The sequence below is a fragment of the Nyctereutes procyonoides genome, unplaced genomic scaffold (genome assembly GCF_905146905.1).
Source record: "Nyctereutes procyonoides isolate TBG_1078 unplaced genomic scaffold, NYPRO_anot_genome, whole genome shotgun sequence".
Lineage (NCBI taxonomy): Eukaryota > Metazoa > Chordata > Mammalia > Carnivora > Canidae > Nyctereutes > Nyctereutes procyonoides.
Window position 1 is genome coordinate 4,526,852 of NW_026575141.1, and position 20,370 is coordinate 4,547,221.

Consider the following 20,370-nt stretch of genomic DNA (forward strand, 5'->3'; position numbering starts at 1 on the left):
CAGTTTTCTGGAAGAAACATCCATGTGGATAACTTTTAAATGATTAAGAGTAATTGCTGTCCATCAACACTATTCCTAAGCAAATTAGTTCTGACCAATGGAAAATACTGCTTCTGCATATTTTTCTTTATTTTATATTTTTTAAAGATTTTATTTATTCATGAGAAACAGAGAGAGGCAGAGACACAGGCAGAGGGAGAAGCAGGCTCCATGCAGGGAGCGTGACATGGGACTCAATCCCAGGTCTCCAGGATCACGCCCTGGGCTGAAGGCAGCGCTAAACCGCTGAGCCACCCGGGCTGCCCTTCTGCATATTTTTAGATTATAAAATTAATTTATGACTTCTTCTGTTAAACTCTTTTAATCCTCTACCTTCCTCTGTTCTTTCATTATTATTGTGAATTTATTTGGTTTTGTTTAATGACTGGGATATCTTTACCTGTACTACTTTATCCAGTTGACTGCTTCTGTATACCTCAAGTTGAGCAGAAACATACATCAGAGGAGCTCTGGGTGTAGAGAGGGTACCAGTAAACCCTAGTGGACATAGTGGCAGCCTATTGTATAAGTGACTTACAACTCATTTAATCAGTTCTCTTAAATAAATATTTAATTTCCATTTTTAAGTTTCACATATTCCAGTAAACATTTGCATGTTTCAGATACACTGTCTTATTTTTAGAAAACTTTTTGTTAAACAATAGCATATATATGAGAAGTCCATAAATCTTTGTAGCTCAGTGATAAATGGAACAATAAATAAAGGTTTAGTCAGCACCCTAGAAGTCTCCCTCAAACCACTTTGTAATGATCACAGACCCTATCAGAGTAACTACTATCCTAATTTCTAACACCATTGATTCATTTAGCCTGTTTGAAATGTGTATAGATGGAATCATATAATGTGTGCTCTTTGGTGTATGGTTTCTTTGACTATAATATCTGGGAGTCTCATATACTTACATGTTGCAATTCATTTTTCATTGTGATGCAGTATTGTGTTGGGTGACAACCATAATTTATCCTTTTTTGGTTGATGAGCTTTTGGGTTGTAACCTAATTTTTGGATATTATAAATAGTGCTATGAACATTCTTAAACTGTGTTTTGATGATCATAGCTATACCTATCTAGTGGGAATAGTGCTCTTGGGCATAGGGTGTGCATATGTGTAGTTTTACCACGCCAACAGTTTTCCAAAGTGGTTGAAACTGTATCACACTCCCACCAGCAGTGTCTGGTTAATTTTTTAAAAATAACTTCATAAAAGTGAAATTTGAATTAAAGAATAAATTTATTTTGAGTTTTGGAACACAGTGCTAAACTTATCCTTAGGAATACAAATTTATACTCCACTGAACACTAAGTTTTCATCAGCTCTTTCATCTTTATCAATTTATAGTGAAAAATGTTTTATTTTTAAACTAATGAGTTTATTTATTTATTTATTTAAGATTTTATTTATTTATCCATGAGAGACACACAGAGAGAGGCAGAGAGAGAGAAAGGCAGAGACACAGGCAGAGGGAGAAGCAGGCTCCATGCAAGGAGCCCGATGTGGGACTCGATCCCTGGACTCCAGGACCATGCCCTGGGCTGAAGGCAGCACTAAACCACTGAGCCACCCGGGTGTCCCTGAGTTGAACTTTTTAAAGCTTAATTTAGCCCATTCAGTTTTCTTGGCTGTTCTGGTCTTTGTCAAGGTGTTTTTTATTTTTCTTTTTTCTTTTTTTTGAGGGGAGGGAGAGAAAAAGAATCTTAAGCAGACTTCATGCCCAGTGCAGAGCCTGACTCAGGGCTCCATCTCACAACCCTGAGATTATGACCTGAGGTGAAGAGTTGGACACTTAACTGAGTCACCCAAGTGCCCCTCTAATTTTTCTTACTGCCTTTTTTTTTTTTTTTTTAAGATTTTTTTTATTCAAGAGAGACACAGAGAAAGACAGAGATACAGGTAGAGGGAAAAGCAGGCTCCATGCAGGGAGCCCAGGGTGGGACTCATCCCCCCGGATCATGCCCTGAGCTGAAGGCAGACGCTCAACCACTGAGTCACCCAGGTGTCCCTCTTACTGCTTTGTAATAACCTTTTATATTTTAATTCACATTTTTTGGTCGTATGCTATAATTTTTTCTTCCTAGTTCTTTGTTTTAATTTTGTCTTTTACAATATAAAAGTTTCAAATATGTGTGTACACTTATATCTGCTAATCTTTTCCTCTCTGGTTTCTGGCTTCAGTGTTACTCTAAGGAAAGCCTTTTTACCCCAAGATTATCTTTTAAAAAGTCTGTTTTGGGGATCCCTGGGTGGCGCAGCGGTTTGGCGCCTGCCTTTGGCCCAGGGCGCGATCCTGGAGACCCGGGATCGAATCCCACATCGGGCTTCTGGTGCATGGAGCCTGCTTCTCCCTCTGCCTGTGTCTCTGCCTCTCTCTCTCTCTCTCTCTCTCTCTCTCTCTCTCTGTGACTACCATAAATAAATAAAAATTAAAAAAAAAATAAAAAATAATAAGTTTTCTTGAAAGGCTTTATTGTTCATACTTAATTTTGTTTATTGTAACTAGATTTAACTTCTAACTCAAGGTGTTTTTTTTGTTTGTTTTAAAACAATTTTAATCTGTTGTACTTCTATACATTTTTTAAAATTTTATTTATTTGAAAGGGGGGGTAGAAAGAGAAAGAGAGCATACAGGGGGAAAGTAAGAGGGAGAAGCAGACTCCCAATTGAACAGAGAGCCCAATCTGAGGCTCTATCCCAGGACCCTGGGCTGAAGACAGACATTTAACTGACTGAGCCACCCAGGTGCCCCTGTTACACTTTTATCTGTTACATTAGCATTACCTTTGGAATATTTTGCTGGGTGTCAGAGGGTGACAGGTCAGGAAGAATTTAGTACACCAAAGTATTTATGTATGTGTCATTTGACCAAGTGAGAAATGAAGCTCATTTTCCAATGTAGTTACTATATGAATCCTTTCAGTGTGCATGCTATTAAAACAGTTTTCATTTAGAAAAGAATGACACCTTCATTTACAAATGAGTCTGCCCTCTGAGCTGCCTATTTGAGTCCATTGGTCAATATGCCTATCCCTGAGCCAATATACTATATGGTCCTCATTATTATGGTTTTAATTCTTGATGTTTAGTAGTTTCTCATCTTAATCTTTTTCTATATGAATGTTTGGACATACTTGGGTATTTGCTCTTTTAAATAAATTTTTATCAGCATGTGAAACTTAGGATTTCCCATGACATGTCATTGAGTCTAAGTAATCTAAGAGATAAGAGATACCTGTGTGATACTGAGTTTTCTATCCATGAAAAGTGTTTTCTCCACTTATTGGTGTCTTTCTGTAGAATTAAGTAATGTTTACAAGTCACATGGTTGTCACATATCCTTAGTTTAGAAGGGACATTTTCTGTTAATAACATTAATGACATGTTTTTAAAGTGTATGTTTTTTCTGGAGCACCTGGGTGGCTCAGTAGGTTAAGAATCTGTTGGTTTTGGCTCAGGTCATGATCTCAGGGGCTTGAGATCAAGCCCTACCCACATCAAGCTCTGTGCTCAGATATGGGGTGGGCTTGAGATTCTTTCCCTTTTACTCTCCCTCCATCCCCTGCCTGCTCATGCATGTGCGCTCGCTCTCTCTCAAATAAATAAAGTCTTTTTTAAATATAAAAAGACATAAAAATCTTTTTAAATATAAAAAGATTTTATTTATTTGAGAGAGGGGGGGATCCCTGGGTGGCGCAGCGGTTTGGTGCCTGCCTTTGGCCCAGGGCGTGATCCTGGAGACCCGGGATCGAGTCCCACGTCGGGCTTCCGGTGCATGGAGCCTGCTTCTCCCTCTGCCTGTGTCTCTGCCTCTCTCTCTCTCTCTATCATAAATAAATTAATAAAAAAAATTTATTTGAGAGAGATAGAAGTGAGACACAGGCAGAGGGAAAAAAAGGCTCCACGCAGGGAGCCCGACGTGAGACTCAGTCCCGGGTCTCCAGGATTACACCCTGGACCGAAGGCAGGCGCTAGACCGCTGAGCCACCCAGGATCCCCTAAAAATATATTTATTTATTTATTTTTTTAAAAATTTTTATTTATTTATGATAGTCACACAGAGAGAGAGAGAGAGAGAGAGAGGCAGAGACACAGGCAGAGGGAGAAGCAGGCTCCATGCACCGGGAGCCTGACGTGGGACTTGATCCCAGGTCTCCAGGATCGCGCCCTGGGCCAAAGGCAGGCGCCAAACCGCTGCGCCACCCAGGGATCCCTAAAAATATTTTTAAAAACGGAAAAGAATGGGGTCTAATTAGCATAGACTAAATGGTCTTCTTAAATACCTGTAATGGAGAGTGTTCAAGGTTCTTGAGTAAGGATTTTGCCAAAAATACACCTAGCCTCTGTTCTGTGGCCTATAGAACAGATAGGAGAGCCAAATATGTAATTTCAAATCTTTAAAAATACTATTTTTCTCTGTGTAAGAGAAAAATTTTTAATTTCTTCGGCTTTTTCTTTGGCATAATAGTATTTGTAATTAAACTGCAATTTGCACTGCTGGTGGAGAAAGGTGAGATGAGTTTATCATATCTGGTAGTTTGTGGTTTTCTTGTTCTTTAATTTCATTGTGAGATTTGAGCCCCCACGCCGCCCCGCCCAAGGCCCAGCACCTAAAGTTCCTGAGTCATTATTTGTTTAGACCACAAAGAAGAAACATAAAACAGGTACCTATTAGACCAGTAGCCCTGTTCTCTATTGATAAGGGTTGTTTTGTTTTTTTACAGATGAATCTTAGTGTCTTAAAAGTATTTAAGAGTCTCAGGGACAGATAAGTTTTTGAGGAAGAGAGCACAGAATTTACTCCTGTGATTAGAGCCTCAGAACACACCAGAAACAAGAGGCCAATGTAAATGGGGGGAGAAAGATTTGGAAGGGAGGGAAAGAGTAGGTGAAAATAAATACTACAGACAAGATTTAATTTTTTTTCCCCCTGGTCTCGCATTTAACAGTACTTGTAGCAAGGTGGTATCTAAATTATTTGATTATTGTCTAAGCCAGGAGGAAAATAGGTGGGGACTTTGCTTAAGTAAATCCATAATTTTAGGAGCATAGCATTTCTAGTTTAGGAGAATCAGTATTTTACTAAATTTTTGAATTTGACTAAAGGGAATAATGGAGTTTATGTTAAAGGTTCCCTGGGGGTTGATAGGGGAGAAAAGAATACAGAGGGGAGAAAAATGAAAACTAAGTGCCTGTCTTTCATTTACATTATCTATCTACAAAATGCAGTTTACATGTTTTGCATACTTAACCCATTTAATCCTCACAGAAACCTTATGAAGTGGTATTTCCTGATTGACAAAGATAACAAAGGCTTGGGGAGTGAGCTTACATTATGTTGTGTGGGTTTACAAACCCACTACGAGGCAGTCTTAGGATTTGAATACCAGTGTCTGAATCTAAAGGTCATTGGCATACTTTTCACAAGAGTATATGTTTCCTTCTAAATGACCAGAGTGACTATGTATATTTGATTTTATCAGTTTCATATCAAATGTTGATACCACTTTACATAGCATATCTTGGGGATATCATCTTTAGTTCTTCCAGGTAATATAAAGCCTGTGTACTTTCCTTTACCTTCCACCTTAGCATTGAGAGTAAGCATGAGGTTACGATCCTGGGAGGACTCAATGAATTTGTAGTCAAGTTTTATGGACCACAAGGAAGTAAGTACATGTGTTCATATGTGTTCTTCTTTTTCAGTTTCTTTTTTTCCTCTACTCCTTAGTAGGTAGTGAGAGTATCAGTGACAGGTGGAGGTGTGTGTAGTATTTGAACAGTAAGTTTATTGGAACTCTAGAACCAGTGAGGAAATCTTGCTCTTACCATAATTACTTTATATGCTTTTCTCTTTCATCTCTGGAAGTATTAAACACAAATTGTGAGTACTGTTTTTTTTTTTTTTTTTTTTTTTTAATAATGATTAGCCACATGGGTGGTTTTGGGGGAATGTTTTTTGTGTTTTCCTATTTGTTTTTTTTTTTTTTTTTGATGGGGAGGAGTCAACAGGGTAGATTGAAATAGGCTATTACTTACCAACTAGTTCAGTAGTGTTTAATACTTTAAAAATCAAGTAAACTTAGAGGAGAAATGAATCTTTGCTTATTTTCTAACTCTAGATCTTTTTAAGAAAATTATTTTAATTTAAACACAGAATATACCTCCCTGACTCTTGAAAGAATTAATTTGCAAGGTTTTCAAAAGAGATTAGGATTTAATGTTTCACTTACACTCGAGTTTATTTTTTAATGTGGAGACCCTTGTAATGTTTAACATTTTTACTTTTATTTCAGCACCATATGAAGGCGGAGTATGGAAAGTTAGAGTGGATCTTCCTGATAAATACCCTTTCAAATCTCCATCTATAGGTATGTAACTACTCAGTTTCTCTTACTAGAGAGTTTTCATATCAGAGAAAAGGAAAAAAGAATCCTATATTTTGTGGGAGATAATTCCAAAAATGGTTACTTAACTGAATTTTTCCTTTTTGGGCTTTGCTTAATTAATCAGTGACTTTTTTGTGGGATTTCACAGTGTGATAGAAGATGATTGAATATACCCTTTGCATGATTGTAATGATTCTAACTCTAGACTTTTCTATCAGGATCAGATTAAACAATCTTAAGGCCCACTGTCCATTCAGGCTAAGCAGTAAAATAATAAACATCTTAAATCTCATTTTAATTACAGGATGGTTGGAATTAATTTTACATAGTGTTTATTTCTAATTCTGTCATTTAAGATGCTCTCTAGATCCTCCTTTGCTTTTGTTCACTTAAACTGTAGTTCCCACTTAAACTAGCAGTGAAATCACCCTTTGCCTTTCTACTCATCTTTTTAGCCCCCTGAACAGATGAAGAAAGTAGAGTAGGAGCCTCAGTGAGATTGTATAAAGAGGTACTTTTTCTTCCCTGTCATCTTCTCTCTGCCCTAGTTGGTGATATTATTAACCCATCACCCCCATTAAGGCACACAATGACAATTTAGGTGTTTTACCATCAGACTCTACAGAAGTATATCTGATTGAAGGTTGATATATTTTTTAAAGATTTTGAGATCGTGGAATGGTAGTAACTCAGCTAAGCTAAGCTAGTTTTTAAAATTTTCATTCTAAAGATAATTTTGAAATATTATAAAGTATTAACCAACTTTAAGAAAGAAGAAAAAATAAAACTGAAATATATTATGCATTCTCTGACAGTCACACTGAACCTCATGTTCAGAATTACCAGGGTTCATACAACTTGCTACTGCTATGGGCTCACTTTTTTTATGCTCATCTTTGGAACTAATTCCAGGTCACTTGGAATTTAGACCTCACACACCCCACCCACCTTCCAACAACACCCTCTATCCTAGGATAATGTGGGAAAGGTAGGATCATCATAGACTAATTTTCAATCAAGACTAATTTTCAATCAAATGTAGCAGCTTCTTCCCCACTACTTAGCTATATACCCTACTGCTTTCAAGCTTGGTGCTATTTAAAAATAATACAGAGCACTTGTGATTCCTTATGCTGGGAACCCTTATCGTTCATTTAGGAATAAATTGGTGGTTTCCTTTTAAGGTCCCTTGAATGGTTTTTCTAAGTTTCAAAAATGGAGAAGATACTTTATGAATGATTGAAATTTCCCCCTTGCTGCAAGGGTCTCTGAGTTGTAGGGTTATCAGGTGGTGAACTAGGAAGGAAGGGAGCTGTAAGATAATCCCTATGACTTACTACTACCTGTATAGATGAGGTGGCAGTCCTTCCCAATTCATTCCAGGGTAATGGGATTTGGTGTTACTTACCCAGTCAGGTGGGCTTTTCCTTCACGTTGTGGTCACCTCTCCCATTGGTCTCGTCTTTCTATACAGGCATTTGAACCTTTGTGTAGTTAAGTGATAGGATCTTTAAATCCTTACAAATGGAATGTATAAGCCATATAAATTCTTTCAAATATATTTCATATATGTCCATTTGCTTAAAGACTAAAAATTGGCATGCTGAATCTAGTTTTGAGCCCTAAATTCCTAGTCAGAAAGAATAGCTACTTAACAGTGAACTATAGAAAAGCAATTGCATATCCTGTAGAAATGCAGTTATTTCTCAAACCTTATCTTAATGTATTTTTCCAGATAATGTAATTATTTCATCATAACTTTTAAAGTAAACACGTCTAAACTTCAGGCATTATTTATTTATTAACCAATGACACAATGCCTATGTACTTTCTTAAATTAATGATGTAATATGAAATTGCTTGGGACAAATGACTAGGCTGATTTAACTTCTTCATAATTTTTTTTTTTTTTTTTTTTTTTTTTTTTTTTTTACCTTTCTGTGTGCTTTCAGAACTTGGTAATACCTACAGATGTGTACCATCTTCTCTTAGGGAAGTAGATCTAGTTGAAATATTTGTACAAGCTGTGCTTGTTTCCTCCAAAGGAACATTGCATAAGAGAGTTATAATCAGTTGTTGGGGGTGACCCATTTTCAGGTCATCAACAATGTAATTACTGTTGAATTTGCTTTAAACATTTTGAGAGGTAGTGGCTCATTTAGAATAGGCAAAGTTTGCTTTTTGAGTTGTATAGGTAGGTGTAGAATTATATAGAAGGGCAAAGAGATGAGATAAACCCAACCTTAAGATTCTTTTTAAATCCTGCCTCTGTAGTATCTAGGCATACTCTTCTTCCTGAGCCAAATTTTGAGCTCTTAAATAGTAAGATGTGCAAATTTAGATTAAGCATCCTTACTGCTTAGATCTTGGAAATATATATATTAAATATATAATATACATACACATTATGTAAACATTTGTTTGCTGTTTACTTATTGTATAAATGGTCCATATTCTTAGGAATTTAAGGAGGTCCAGGTGACCAAAAATAAAGAAAAATTTAAAATGTCTCCTAATCCTGTCCCTCAATGGATATCATTATTTACATTCCAGTATATGTACTTTAAAGCAATGTTCTTTTTATATTTCAGTATTTAATCAATGTAATTGGACATGCTTATCTTTTGGACTTTCCTCTAGGTTTTATAGTTTTCAGTAGTTACCCTATTGCCTGAGTTATAATTTAAAATGTCCTTTAAAAACAATTTATATTATCATACAAGTGTTTTGTTTTTTCTCAAGATAGCGAGAAAGCTATCTTGAATTCTCTTTGGGAAAAAAAGGAACATAAACAGACTATTTACATAAGGAATATAAAGAGGTTATGAACTTTCTAAATGCCATCGTTTCAAGCATGTTAAGCTGATCTTTTGGAATGTTACATTCTTTTTGAGTATCATTAGTGTTGATGTTTATGAAATCATCTTGATACTTTGAAGCTGGATGTAAATTTTTGAAATGGCTAAAGGTCATTTAATTTCACAGAATAAGATGAATGGAAAAACTGAGTGACATAGTTGGAGTGTAAAATGATATATGATTATGAAATTGGCTTAAATTTAAGGATTATGATTTTGTCATGAACTAGCCATAATAGCACTTTGAAAGAGAAATTATAAAACTCCTCTCATCAATTGTAACATCATTGAAATATTTGCATAGCTTTCCAGGGAGACTGCTTTGAAATAAATCATATGTAAATCTTTAAGTTCTGATTTATTTGAAAGTTCAGACTTTATCTTTTTCATTCAGAAACATTCCTAGAATGCTAGTATTGTTGGTGTTACCAGCTGTGTAGAGTTAGGAGAGCATGCTTCATCAGTGTACTGGTTATCAGGAAAGAGTACTTCTCACTCTGGTTTTCCTTGACCATGAGAATGATACTCATCTGACCCGTTGTTTCCTTTTCTAGAAAGTGAGATATTAGAATTAAGTGAACTCTGCATGTTTGATACTGACCAGTGTATTAGATCCTCAAGATAGATGACACATCTATTAGGTAATTAGGAAGGTCACATAAGGCTCTCAGTAGTTAGGAGATAAGACCAATGTAAATAAAATATTGCATGGTATTTAGTGACAACATTTCATGGATTTTTAGGAGAGGTGTGAGTTAGTGCCTCAGTTGGGAAAAAGAGTGTATGGAAGGAGATAGGCTTTTACGAGAAAGATGTTTCATGTGTTGAGAATATAGTTTTTGGAAAGCTTCAGAGATGTGAAAGTGCATAAAGACTTTAGATAGAAGTAGCATTCTTTCAAAACCCCAAGTAATCCGCAGTCCATGAAGATTTTGTTTTATGCAGAGAAGTTGCTGTGGAGACTGCCGTATGCCATACTTCTCCAGGTTTAGTTTCCAGCATGTGCTTATCTATTACGAGAATGCTGTTAGAAAGAGAAAACACAGACTTGCAGTTGCTGTGGGGTTGAAATAAAGATGATTGATACACAAAGAGGGTAAAATAGAGCAGTTTTGAATAAAAATTTAAAAGTAACCCATAAGCATAAGATAGAAAATGTTTTTATGTCTATTCCAAAGAATGCATATTTTTAAAAGTGGGAGATATAGGACTTGTCAGATTGGCAGGTATGATGTAGCCAACATAGCAGTATATGTGGTTTGATGAAGATTTTATATCCTTTGAGTGCTTTTATTTAAATTATCTTAAGATTCAGAGAGATGCACTAAGATTAATGTACAAGAGTATGCATATTGCAGTGTTATTCTTAAAACTTTTATTTTTAAAAGTTTGAAGCACCCTAAGTGACCCAGCAGATAATAGTTAAATTATGGTATAGCTTAATGGACAAAATGTTTTACAGTCACTACTTATGTTTTAACCCCATCTTTAAAAGAACCCACAGGAAAATGGTAACCTTCGATAGTGTGACTTGTATTTTGTTTCCTTGAAATTTCAAGTATGAATGGCAGAATATCGATACACTTATCCGTGGCCGTTAAGGGGATTATAAAAACATTTTTCTATGATTTCTAAATACTCTACCATAAGTTCCTTTATATTATAAAAGTATATATTTTTAAACATATGGCAAATGCGTGTCTTTTGAATGTCCTGTCTGCATCTTTGTCTGGGTCTACACTTTTCCTGTCCTTTGTTCTAGAAAGCCACGAAGCTTTCCTTGGCCATAGTTCTCCTTGGCCAGAGTTCTCACCTGGTAGCATGCTAAAACACCTGCCGGCCCTTATGTTCCCCACAGTTTCCTTTCTTTTTCCCTTTCAGTTTTAATGATGTATGTGCAGAAGGGCACAGACTGTTCTCTTTCCTTTGTTTTTCTGCTTGCAATTTAGTTTATTCCATTGTGAGCCCACCCCTTACACCTTTACACATAACTGCTGTTCACCCCTTTGTCCCTCCTCTTGGGATGCTACCTCCTGCAGTTCTTACCTGTTTCTCTTTTCAGCCTGACTCTTCCACCTGTATTTCCTCTTCATTTTTCTCTTCATATGAACCAAAAAAGGTCCCTGTTCATAGCTAATAAATAATAGTAGTAATAATATTTTTGATAAACCTAAGCCCAGAGGAAAAATTATGTCTTCTAATAAAATACAAATACAAATATTAGATTTAAGGCTTTTAGCCTCTAAAGGTCTTAAAAATACCTTGGAGTCTCCTTCAGGATCTACAGTAGTTTCCATCACACTATAGCTACTTAAACACTAGTATTCAAGAGAAAATTAAGAATTTGTCATTGTATCTTATTTTTAAATGATTAATGGGTAGTTTATTAATAGAACTGCATTTGACTAATTTCAGATAGAACTATGGAGTATTTTAGAATCTTTTATAAATAACCTTAACCTTGCCTTATAGTGTGAGAGCTCTGTCGCCATTTATACTTTATTGTTTTTTTCATTTATATTTCTTAAAAATAGAAAACTATATTGTAAGATCCAGCTAACAAGTCTAGAAACTAACTTTTGAAATACTGTGTGCATCTCCATATTAACAGTGAAGAGAACTCTCTCTCAGGAGAAGGCTGTGTGCATTGTGTGTCTGGATTGCAATTTGTGATGATACTAGAGCAGAGTAAGAAGAATGGTTGGTTGAGAAACAAGGTTCTGGAGGGACTGCTTAATAATTCACTTAATGTTGATAAAATGGGCAGGGGAAAAAACCACCCTGATTCTGCAGTGGAATTCGATGGTCAGTGGTATATAATAAAAGCTAGCCAAACCCATATGAATAAATGGAGACAAAATGCAAAGGTCATGGACAATAACAAAAGCTGGAATACTATATTGAGCTCAACCAGTGGCCTTTATACTTAGGTCAGCTATTCTCTAAATAGAATGGTTTAGATCTTCCTATTTCAAGGAGACTAGATTAGAAAACCTATCAAAGTACCTTCTAAATCTCCAATCTGCCATAGGTTCTTAGAAGATATTCTGATAATCAGTTCACCTTATTTTTATTTGTGCCAGCAACTAAGGAAAGTGATTTTAACCTTTTTCATTGTCAGAATAGCAGACACTTCTAAATTTTTAATTCACTATGGCCAGAAATTACCTCACAGTGTTTTTGGAATGGAATTTTATAATATGGTATGACTAAACTATAGAGTTTAAAATGTTTACCATTTTACTTTGTGTCTTCCTAGATGGAAACATTATACAATTACCTTCTCGGGAACTAGCCCCTGAGTAAGTTAAGAGAGCAGTGTTGTCAGGGGTGGACCAGGATTTGGAGTAGTCATTTCTGAAAGGTTTGGGGTTAGTCATTTAACAGGCCTTGTTTAGACCATTATACTTCTACAAATAGAATGAATTCTTTGACTAAGGAAGCAAAATTCCATTCAGATCACCTCTCTGTTTCTCTACTTTCATGACCTTGGTTGTGAATTTAGCTTCTGTCTCAGTTATATAATTGCTACTATGTAGTGATCTATATCTTTTGAATTCCAGTAGAGAGAAACAAAGTTCTAGTAGGAAAGTTTCCTAAGTTTTTTTTAGACAGTGCTATGAGACTGTAAGGCCTTGTTAAAAGCTCTTTTTACTGCTATTCTGAAAATGAACATTTTCAGGATGGATTTTTTTTTTTTTAAGAGTATGTCTGGCAGCTGAAGCAGAACCTACTTTCTGAGAATATGGGTACATTTTACCCCATTTCTTCTAATCAGCTCCATACATTTATTAGAAACCAGCTGTGTGCAGTGCATTCTAGGTGCTAGAGATCCAGAAGTGAACAAATCGCTCTCTTGACCCTTATATTTTTTGAGAAAAAAAGATGAAACAAAATTTTGAAATGTCTGATAGCTTTATGCAGAGAATAGATGTGGTGAAATTGATATAATAGCTGCCTTAGATGAGGTGTTTGGGAAGGGCTTCTCTGATAAAGTATATTTAAACTTGAGGCTTAAATTAAAAGGGGAGGGGGCAGGGAAAGCCAGCCTTGATCCTCCAAGGTCAGGAATGAGAAGCAGAAGAAATTGTGAGGACAAAGGCCGTGAGGCAGATAGAAGCTTAGCATGCACGAGAAAGGAGGAAGGATGGGTGAACAGTGATATAGGAGAGAGAGTCCAAGTGGCAGGCTGAGTGAGGTTCGGTAGGGCTTTGTAGACCAGGTTAAGGGCTTGAGTTTTATATTTAATGCAATGGAAAAATAATTGAAAGGCTTTAAGCAGGTGTTTTTTTTTTTTTTTTTTTGGAATTTAAGCAGGTTTTAATGATCACTCTATTATTGTGGGCAAAAAATAGAAATACTGGTGGTTTGGATCATGGTGCTGAGATCGAGAAACTCTGGTGTCTATAATACATTGAAGAAGTTTGGCTGTATGAAGGAAAGCACAAACAAATAGGGGGAGATGAAGGTTTTGTTTTTTCTGAAATGGGAGATTCTGAAGGATGTTGATGTGTTCGTTGTAGGGAATTGTCTAGAAAAGAGGCCAGTCTTGGTGATGCTGGGAATCAGAAGGATTGAAGGCATGATGCCTTCAAGACGGTAGAAGGGATAAGATCAGAACACAAATGGAGGACTTGTGTTTGAGAAGACCTTAAACATTTGAGGGAGCAGTTGAGGCAAGAGAAATGAGCATGTATGCTGGGAGGATTTTGATGGGAAAAATGAGGAATCCTATTCATTGGTTCCCATTTTCTCAAAGCAAATGGGCAGGGCTTTTAAGTCAAAGTGAAAAATGGAGGAGCAAAGGGAACCAGGAGGTTTGCAGAATAACGGTACAATGCACAAGTCATTGAAGAATGGGGAACAGGCCACTAGTGAAAGGAGAAAAGAGAATTATCAGTGATGTTGAATCCACAAAAGGCTATTGAGCATACTTACTGAAGTTGGTACGTTCACCTATGTCTCTCCCCGCTGCCAGCCCGGTAGATAGAAACTCTGTGAAGGCATCTGTGGGTCTGTTCTACTAACATTCCTTATTCCACCTCTGATACATTGCCTGCTCTGTATTGAGGTGAGGGAGTAAGGAAGTGAATGAATGAGTATTTAGTGGTGCCTTCAAGTCCAAGTATGAACTGGACGTTTCAGAGGGGAGAGGGCCCAGGATTTGCAGAGGGTTGTTACAAAGTGATGATGGCGATGGCTCTTAAACTAAACAAGGAGAGGAGTGAAGATAGGAGGACTGGTAGGTAGAAGAGGGAGAGTCAGTGGATTCAAGTTCATAGGAGACTGGTGGGCGGGAGGCGTCTGTGGTTTTGGAGGTGAAGGGCTGTAAGATGACAAAGTTCAAGGTATGCCCTGCCCTGGCAGTGTAGATGAAATGTGATAGAGGAAAGGTCACTGGGGAGAAGCTTCGGAGACTGAGAGGACAGAGTTTCGGGAGTGTGGTCTGTGTAGATGATCCTGTCACTAAAAATGACAAGAGAGAGACTTGGAGGCCAGGTACTGAAGTCCTCAGTGAAGGAAAAACTAGTGGCCATACTGGCCCTATTAACAAAAAACCCATTAGCAGTCTGCAATATCTAAATTCATTCACCTTCTTCTTGCTATTAGCCAGAGTAAAAACAGTAGTTTGCTTTTTCCTCCCCCAGGCCACCTGTAAGGGGAGTCTTGCCTCTGTACAGGCTTGTTTCTGTCAGAGGATTTGTCCATTTTCTTCTTGAAGCTGGCTTATGTCAGTTTTAATTCTGCCTTTGGCGATTCATGATTGTATGATCTTTCCATTTGCTGTATAAGAATTATATCTAACTTGCTTTTTAGGTTGGTTCCTACGTTAATTATAGTAAGTGACTTCTAGTTTTTGAGCTAGTTATTAATTCTGACATCTTTTTGGCATTGACTCCTTCTTTTTTGGATTGTTACAATGAAAACATGGATTCTTTAAGAAACAAATAGTTAAAACTGTGATTCTTTTAGAAACAAATAAGAGTGATGTCTTAGTTCCTTTGAAAAACTTGTTTACCACAATTTAAGATTTGTTCATAGCCCTGATGTTGGTGAAAACCATATTGCTAGAAAGAATGTCACAGATTTTAGCACCCAGTTGCCTCATTTTAAGGATAGTAAAAATATGAAAGTGGAGATAAATCACTATCAGTTAGTTGTAGAGTCTGCCTTCTTTTTTCTGGTCTAGTATTTCCCCCCATACCAAATGCAATTAGAATGGTCTTTATAGTACCAAATGTTAGAGTAGCTCACTGTATTTGCTATTTCCAGTGTGGGCTTATAGAAAGCCTCATATCCAGTAATCAACATATCCTCTAATGCTCTGGACAGTTGCTAAAGGATTCAGAGAGGAGTAGGTAGGGGTGGATATTTTCATCCCCAGGACGAGGAAAGTGAGATGGAGTTACTTGCCTGTGCTCATGAAGCTAATAGTGACGTTGAGTGATTACTGTGGGCCTGTCGCCGATCAGATGCCGTACCTAGATTCACTTACTCTTCATAACAGTCCTACAATGTGTAGATAGCGATATTCAACCAAGCTTTATGAAGAAAGAAACAAAGGCAAAGAGATTGAGTAATTCTTACTGGCCAGAGGCTCACAGATGGAACTTAGGCAGTCTGACTTGAGCCTCATCTTTTAACCACGACTTTGTTTATAAAGAGTGGCCAGCCACGTGTGTTCTATACTGCCTCTAACCATGAGAATAAATACTGCCTGATTCAGACAGTGTGGTTATAAGGATGACCAGGAGAGTGAACGATAAATTGTAGAGCCAGAAAAAAGATTATAATCTTCCAAAAATGAAACTACAGGAGAGTAGATTTAAGGCTGTAGGTTTTGGTAATCTGCTAGGTTGGTAGCAGGGTTAGGCTGTTGAAGGATAACACTTCACCTTTTCTTAGTTATAAATGAACTTTTCTTATCCATCCAGCCCATTCCTCAGATTCCATATTATCAGAGAGAAAGGAAGAAACAGAAAAGAGGACCCCTTGTTGAGTTTAGATCTCCTGAACACACACAGGATCAGTTCAGAAGTTCCCATGACACAGGGCATTGAGAGTGAGCTCCTTGATTGGTTCCTCACCCAAGAAGAGACCGGCCCAGGTCCATCTCTCCTGAGTAGGAAAGGCTCAGCTCTCTGAAGAGACTTCTGCCTGGGTGCAGGCTGCCACGGGCTGGGCCTAGCTGTCTGAGGTAAGATGACAATCTCTCTGAGTGTGCACTCATGCACAAAGCTGGCAGTATGGCTGTTGCTGGCGAAGCTGGCGACACCTCCACCACCCCTTTTAGCTGGAACGTCCCAACCCTGGTCACCTGCATGCTAGGAATGGAGATCCAAGTTATTACCTTAAAAAAAAAAAAAAAGTATAGTTGGAGATACTGCTAGGGGTGATAAGATTCAATCTTTAATAAATATATTTTGAACAATTATATCTACTTTAAAAAATAGAATTAATCAGTTTGATTCTGAATGGTCTACTTTATGTGGGCATGTATCATGAAGATGGAATATCAGAATAATTGAATGTATTCATTTACTGTTTTCTCACAGGAATTCATAAACTTATAATTAAATTGTATCAGCCACAGCTGCCTCAACCATTTGCAGTCCAAGCTCATTTTATCCCTAGGATAGAGCTACCAGTTTTGTCTTTGGTGCTTTTCACCTACTTAACTTAGGGTGGGTTTACCTTGTTTCATGAGTCACTTGTTTGACCTCTCATTTCTTAAGACTATTCTGAAGGGAATTTATGTATTGATGACTGGCCTTAGGTATTTCATTCTGTCCACAATGTTGATCATTAAAAATATCCTTACAAGTAAAACAGAAGTGATGAATTTTTGCCACTTTTATTTATTATTTACATATTGATCCCACTATCAGAAGTTACTTGAAAGTATGTACAACTTTGTACAGATCCCCTCCTGGGAGTAGACGCAGAAACAGGCCAAAATAAAAACCAGTTTTCAGCATGACTTGGCATGATGTTATTTACTTTCTCTGCCTATTAGCCTGTGGGTCAAAAGATTTGTTATTCTAGAACAATTGAGTATTGGAGTGTAACAGGCAAAAACGTGGCATATTTTTGTATTTTAATAGTCTGTTATTTTATTTTTTAAGATGTGTAGATTTTGTTTTTACATCAACTAAGCATGATTTGGATTCCTCCTCCAGAGTTATAAATCACCTGATTCCCTTCTGCTGAAAGATAGAGAACAGAGGTGGTGAGCTCTTTAGCTATAAACCTTTGTTCCTATTGTCCTCCCTTTTACAAGTGCCTGAGTCATGCCAGAGAATAATTGTCTAAAGATTTGAAGGAGTTCTGGATTTTATCGGGTCAAATCACTGAAATATATATATGATTAGAAAATGTCTGGTAGTGAATAAAATCTTAAGCCATGTAGATTAAAAATGACTTGCTGCTTCCACTTACCGTGTTTTCATAAAAGCAGTTTTCAAAATATGTTTTCTTAAAATATCTTCAAAATAGTTCCTGGTTGAATGGAAACAAGTGTTGGGAAAATTCTCTTGTTGCAGACGTATTCATTTGTGTGGTGATAGCATTGCCAAAAGGAAGGAAAACATGCCAGGGCAAACACGCTCCGTCCTGAGAATGTTCCTTTTCTGAATTCCTAGCCTGTTCTTTTCTCCGTCTCCTCCCCTCCTCGTCCAGAAGTGCCATTGTTGCCATCGTTATCCAGAAAGTGACTGACTGGCTTTGCCAGAAACGCTCCTCACAGCTTGTCCAAGAGCAAATGTAAAATGTAAAGGAGATATACTCCTTTCTGTTTATTTGCTTTGGGTATTTTTCTAACAGTTGAAAAAGCCTGGTATGGGAAGGGATCATTGTAGTCTGGGGATTGTTTTTTTGGATAGAATCTGTCTGGCTGAACTTGTTCCTCAAAGGCAAGGTTATAAACTCTGTTTCTGCCTACTTTGGAATAGGCCATGGGTTTTGTGTTTCTTAGTATTTTAGCATGTTGTTAGTTTTGTATTGAATATTTCTGTACCTAAAATTTTGCCTTGCAGAATTAATTTCCTTTAGGGACCTAAAGTCCTCTGTTGTCAGAGCTCTGGCCATTGTTATTATTAAATCCTGGATTTTTAGAACTGATAGTTTATTAACAGAATAAGAATGGAGATTTTGGAGATCATACAGTCCAACTATTTCAGGTAAAGAAACAGGCCCATAGAAGTGAAGTGATTTGCCCCAAGGCCTGCAAATAATAGTAGGGTTGGGACTAGAACTCAAGTCCTTGTTACTTTTCTCTTTCCAGCCTGATTTTTGCCCTCTATCTCAGATCTTAGATGATATTTCATACTTAGCAGGGGCACTGGGGACTGGGCTCCAACCCATTTATTACTAAGTCCTTTTTTTGGCCCTCTCTGTTACATACTCTTGGATTCAACCAAGCCAAAATTTTGACTTAATTGAAAACATTGTGGAAACTTCATTGATTCCAAATGTAATCTCCAGGCATGGTACCAGGAGGGAGGCATCTTAATCTTTCAGAGACCGTTTTGGTAATAAACATTGAAAGCTTTTTTTGACCCTGGCTGTTTTCTAGTCTTCAACCTCTGAGGTTTCCTGTGACATCAAACTGTTGAAGCTTCATTCTTGATGTAGGAGACACAGCCCACTCCATTTTGCTTGAGGTCTCTGTTCTGTCCCCAGCACTGGGGCACCTGGGTGAGCCTCAGTGTTTGAGTGTCTGCCTTTGGCTCAGGACGTGATCCGGGAGTCCCGGGATCGGGTCCCACATCCGGCTCCCTGCATGGAGCCTGCTTCTCCCTCTGCCTATGTTTCTGCCTCTCTCTCTCTCTTTCTCTCTGTGTCTCTCATGAATAAATAAATAAAATGTTTTAAAAAAAAAAGAGAGATCAAAAAAAAAAAAAAGAGAGAGAGAGATCAGGCTTTTGTTGAAAACAAAAATCTCAGAGAGGGATGGTTATGTGTCACTGTTCTAGCTAAGCCTCTGGCTTCCCACCTCACTCAATGAAAATCCACATCCTCAAAAGGGCCCACAAATGCTCGTCACCTCTCTGACCTTACTTCCAGGCTTTTCCTTCTTCACTGTACTTCAGTCTCACAAGTCTCTCCACTGGTCTTCAAACACATCAGGTGAACTCCTGATGCGTTTTGTACTTGGTCGTTCATGTTTTGTAGATACTCATCCCCTAGATACTGAATGATTCTTATCTCCTTTGAATTGACACCTTCTCCATAAGGCCCTCCCTGACCATCCCACATATTTTTTTATTTTTTTAAGATTTTATTTATTTATTTGACAGAGAGAAAGAGCACAGGCAGGGGGAGTGGCAGGCAGATGGAGGGAGAGAAGGTGGCTCCCACTGAGCAGAGAGTCTGACACAGGGCTTCATCCCAAGGCCCTGGGATTATGACCTGAGCCGAAGGCAGATGCTCAACCAACTGAGCCACCCAGGTGCCACCTGACCATCCCATTTAAAACTGAAGCCCCCACCTTAGCATTTCTATCTTGAGTCCCCTTCTTTGCTGTGTTTTTCTCCATAATATTTGGCACCTTCTAGCAAAGCACTTCTGTTTTTAAAGAACTCTCTAGTTGATTCTTAACCCATAGCATTGGGGACCTCTGCCATAGATGTTGCTTCACTAGGTGTTACTCATGAGAAATCTATCAGAAGCAGGATTTTAAGCATCAAGAATGAATTTTAAGTTCTTAATTGTAGTCTCAAGCCAAAATACTTTTCACATAATAGAATGAATCTCTTAAATTAAACCATCTAGTGGCTAAACATTAATAATGTTTCCCACTCATCAGAAAGTTTCTTGGCAGGGCACCTGGGTGGCTCAGTGGTTGAGCGTCTGCCTTTGGCTCAGGGCGTGATCCTGGAGTCATGGGATCGAGTCCCACATCGGGCTCACTGCATGGAGCCTGCTTCTCTCTCTGCCTGTGTCTCTATCTTTCTCTCTGTGTCTCTCATGAATAAATAAGTAAAAAAGTTCTTTAGAAAGAAGGAACATTATATAGATCAGAAAGTCAGATGTAAAGGAAGAGCCTTGAAGAAGAGCTAGTAAAATAA

General features: G+C 37.6%; 1 protein-coding gene across 5 annotated transcripts in view; it reads left to right on the forward strand.

Moving 5' to 3' along the window:
• UBE2H (ubiquitin conjugating enzyme E2 H) overlaps positions 1–20,370 on the forward strand; it is a 107,509-nt gene that overhangs the window by 58,026 nt on the left and 29,113 nt on the right. For 3 of the 5 annotated variants that reach the window (XM_055307424.1, XM_055307426.1, XM_055307425.1), the window contains exons 2-3: positions 5,647–5,723; positions 6,351–6,425. In XM_055307424.1, the coding sequence (XP_055163399.1) occupies positions 5,647–5,723; positions 6,351–6,425 (152 nt within the window). Of the gene's footprint in view, positions 1–5,646; positions 5,724–6,350; positions 6,426–16,476; positions 16,500–20,370 lie in introns of those variants that run through there. The other 2 variants (XM_055307428.1, XM_055307429.1) reach the window with 2 other exon arrangements.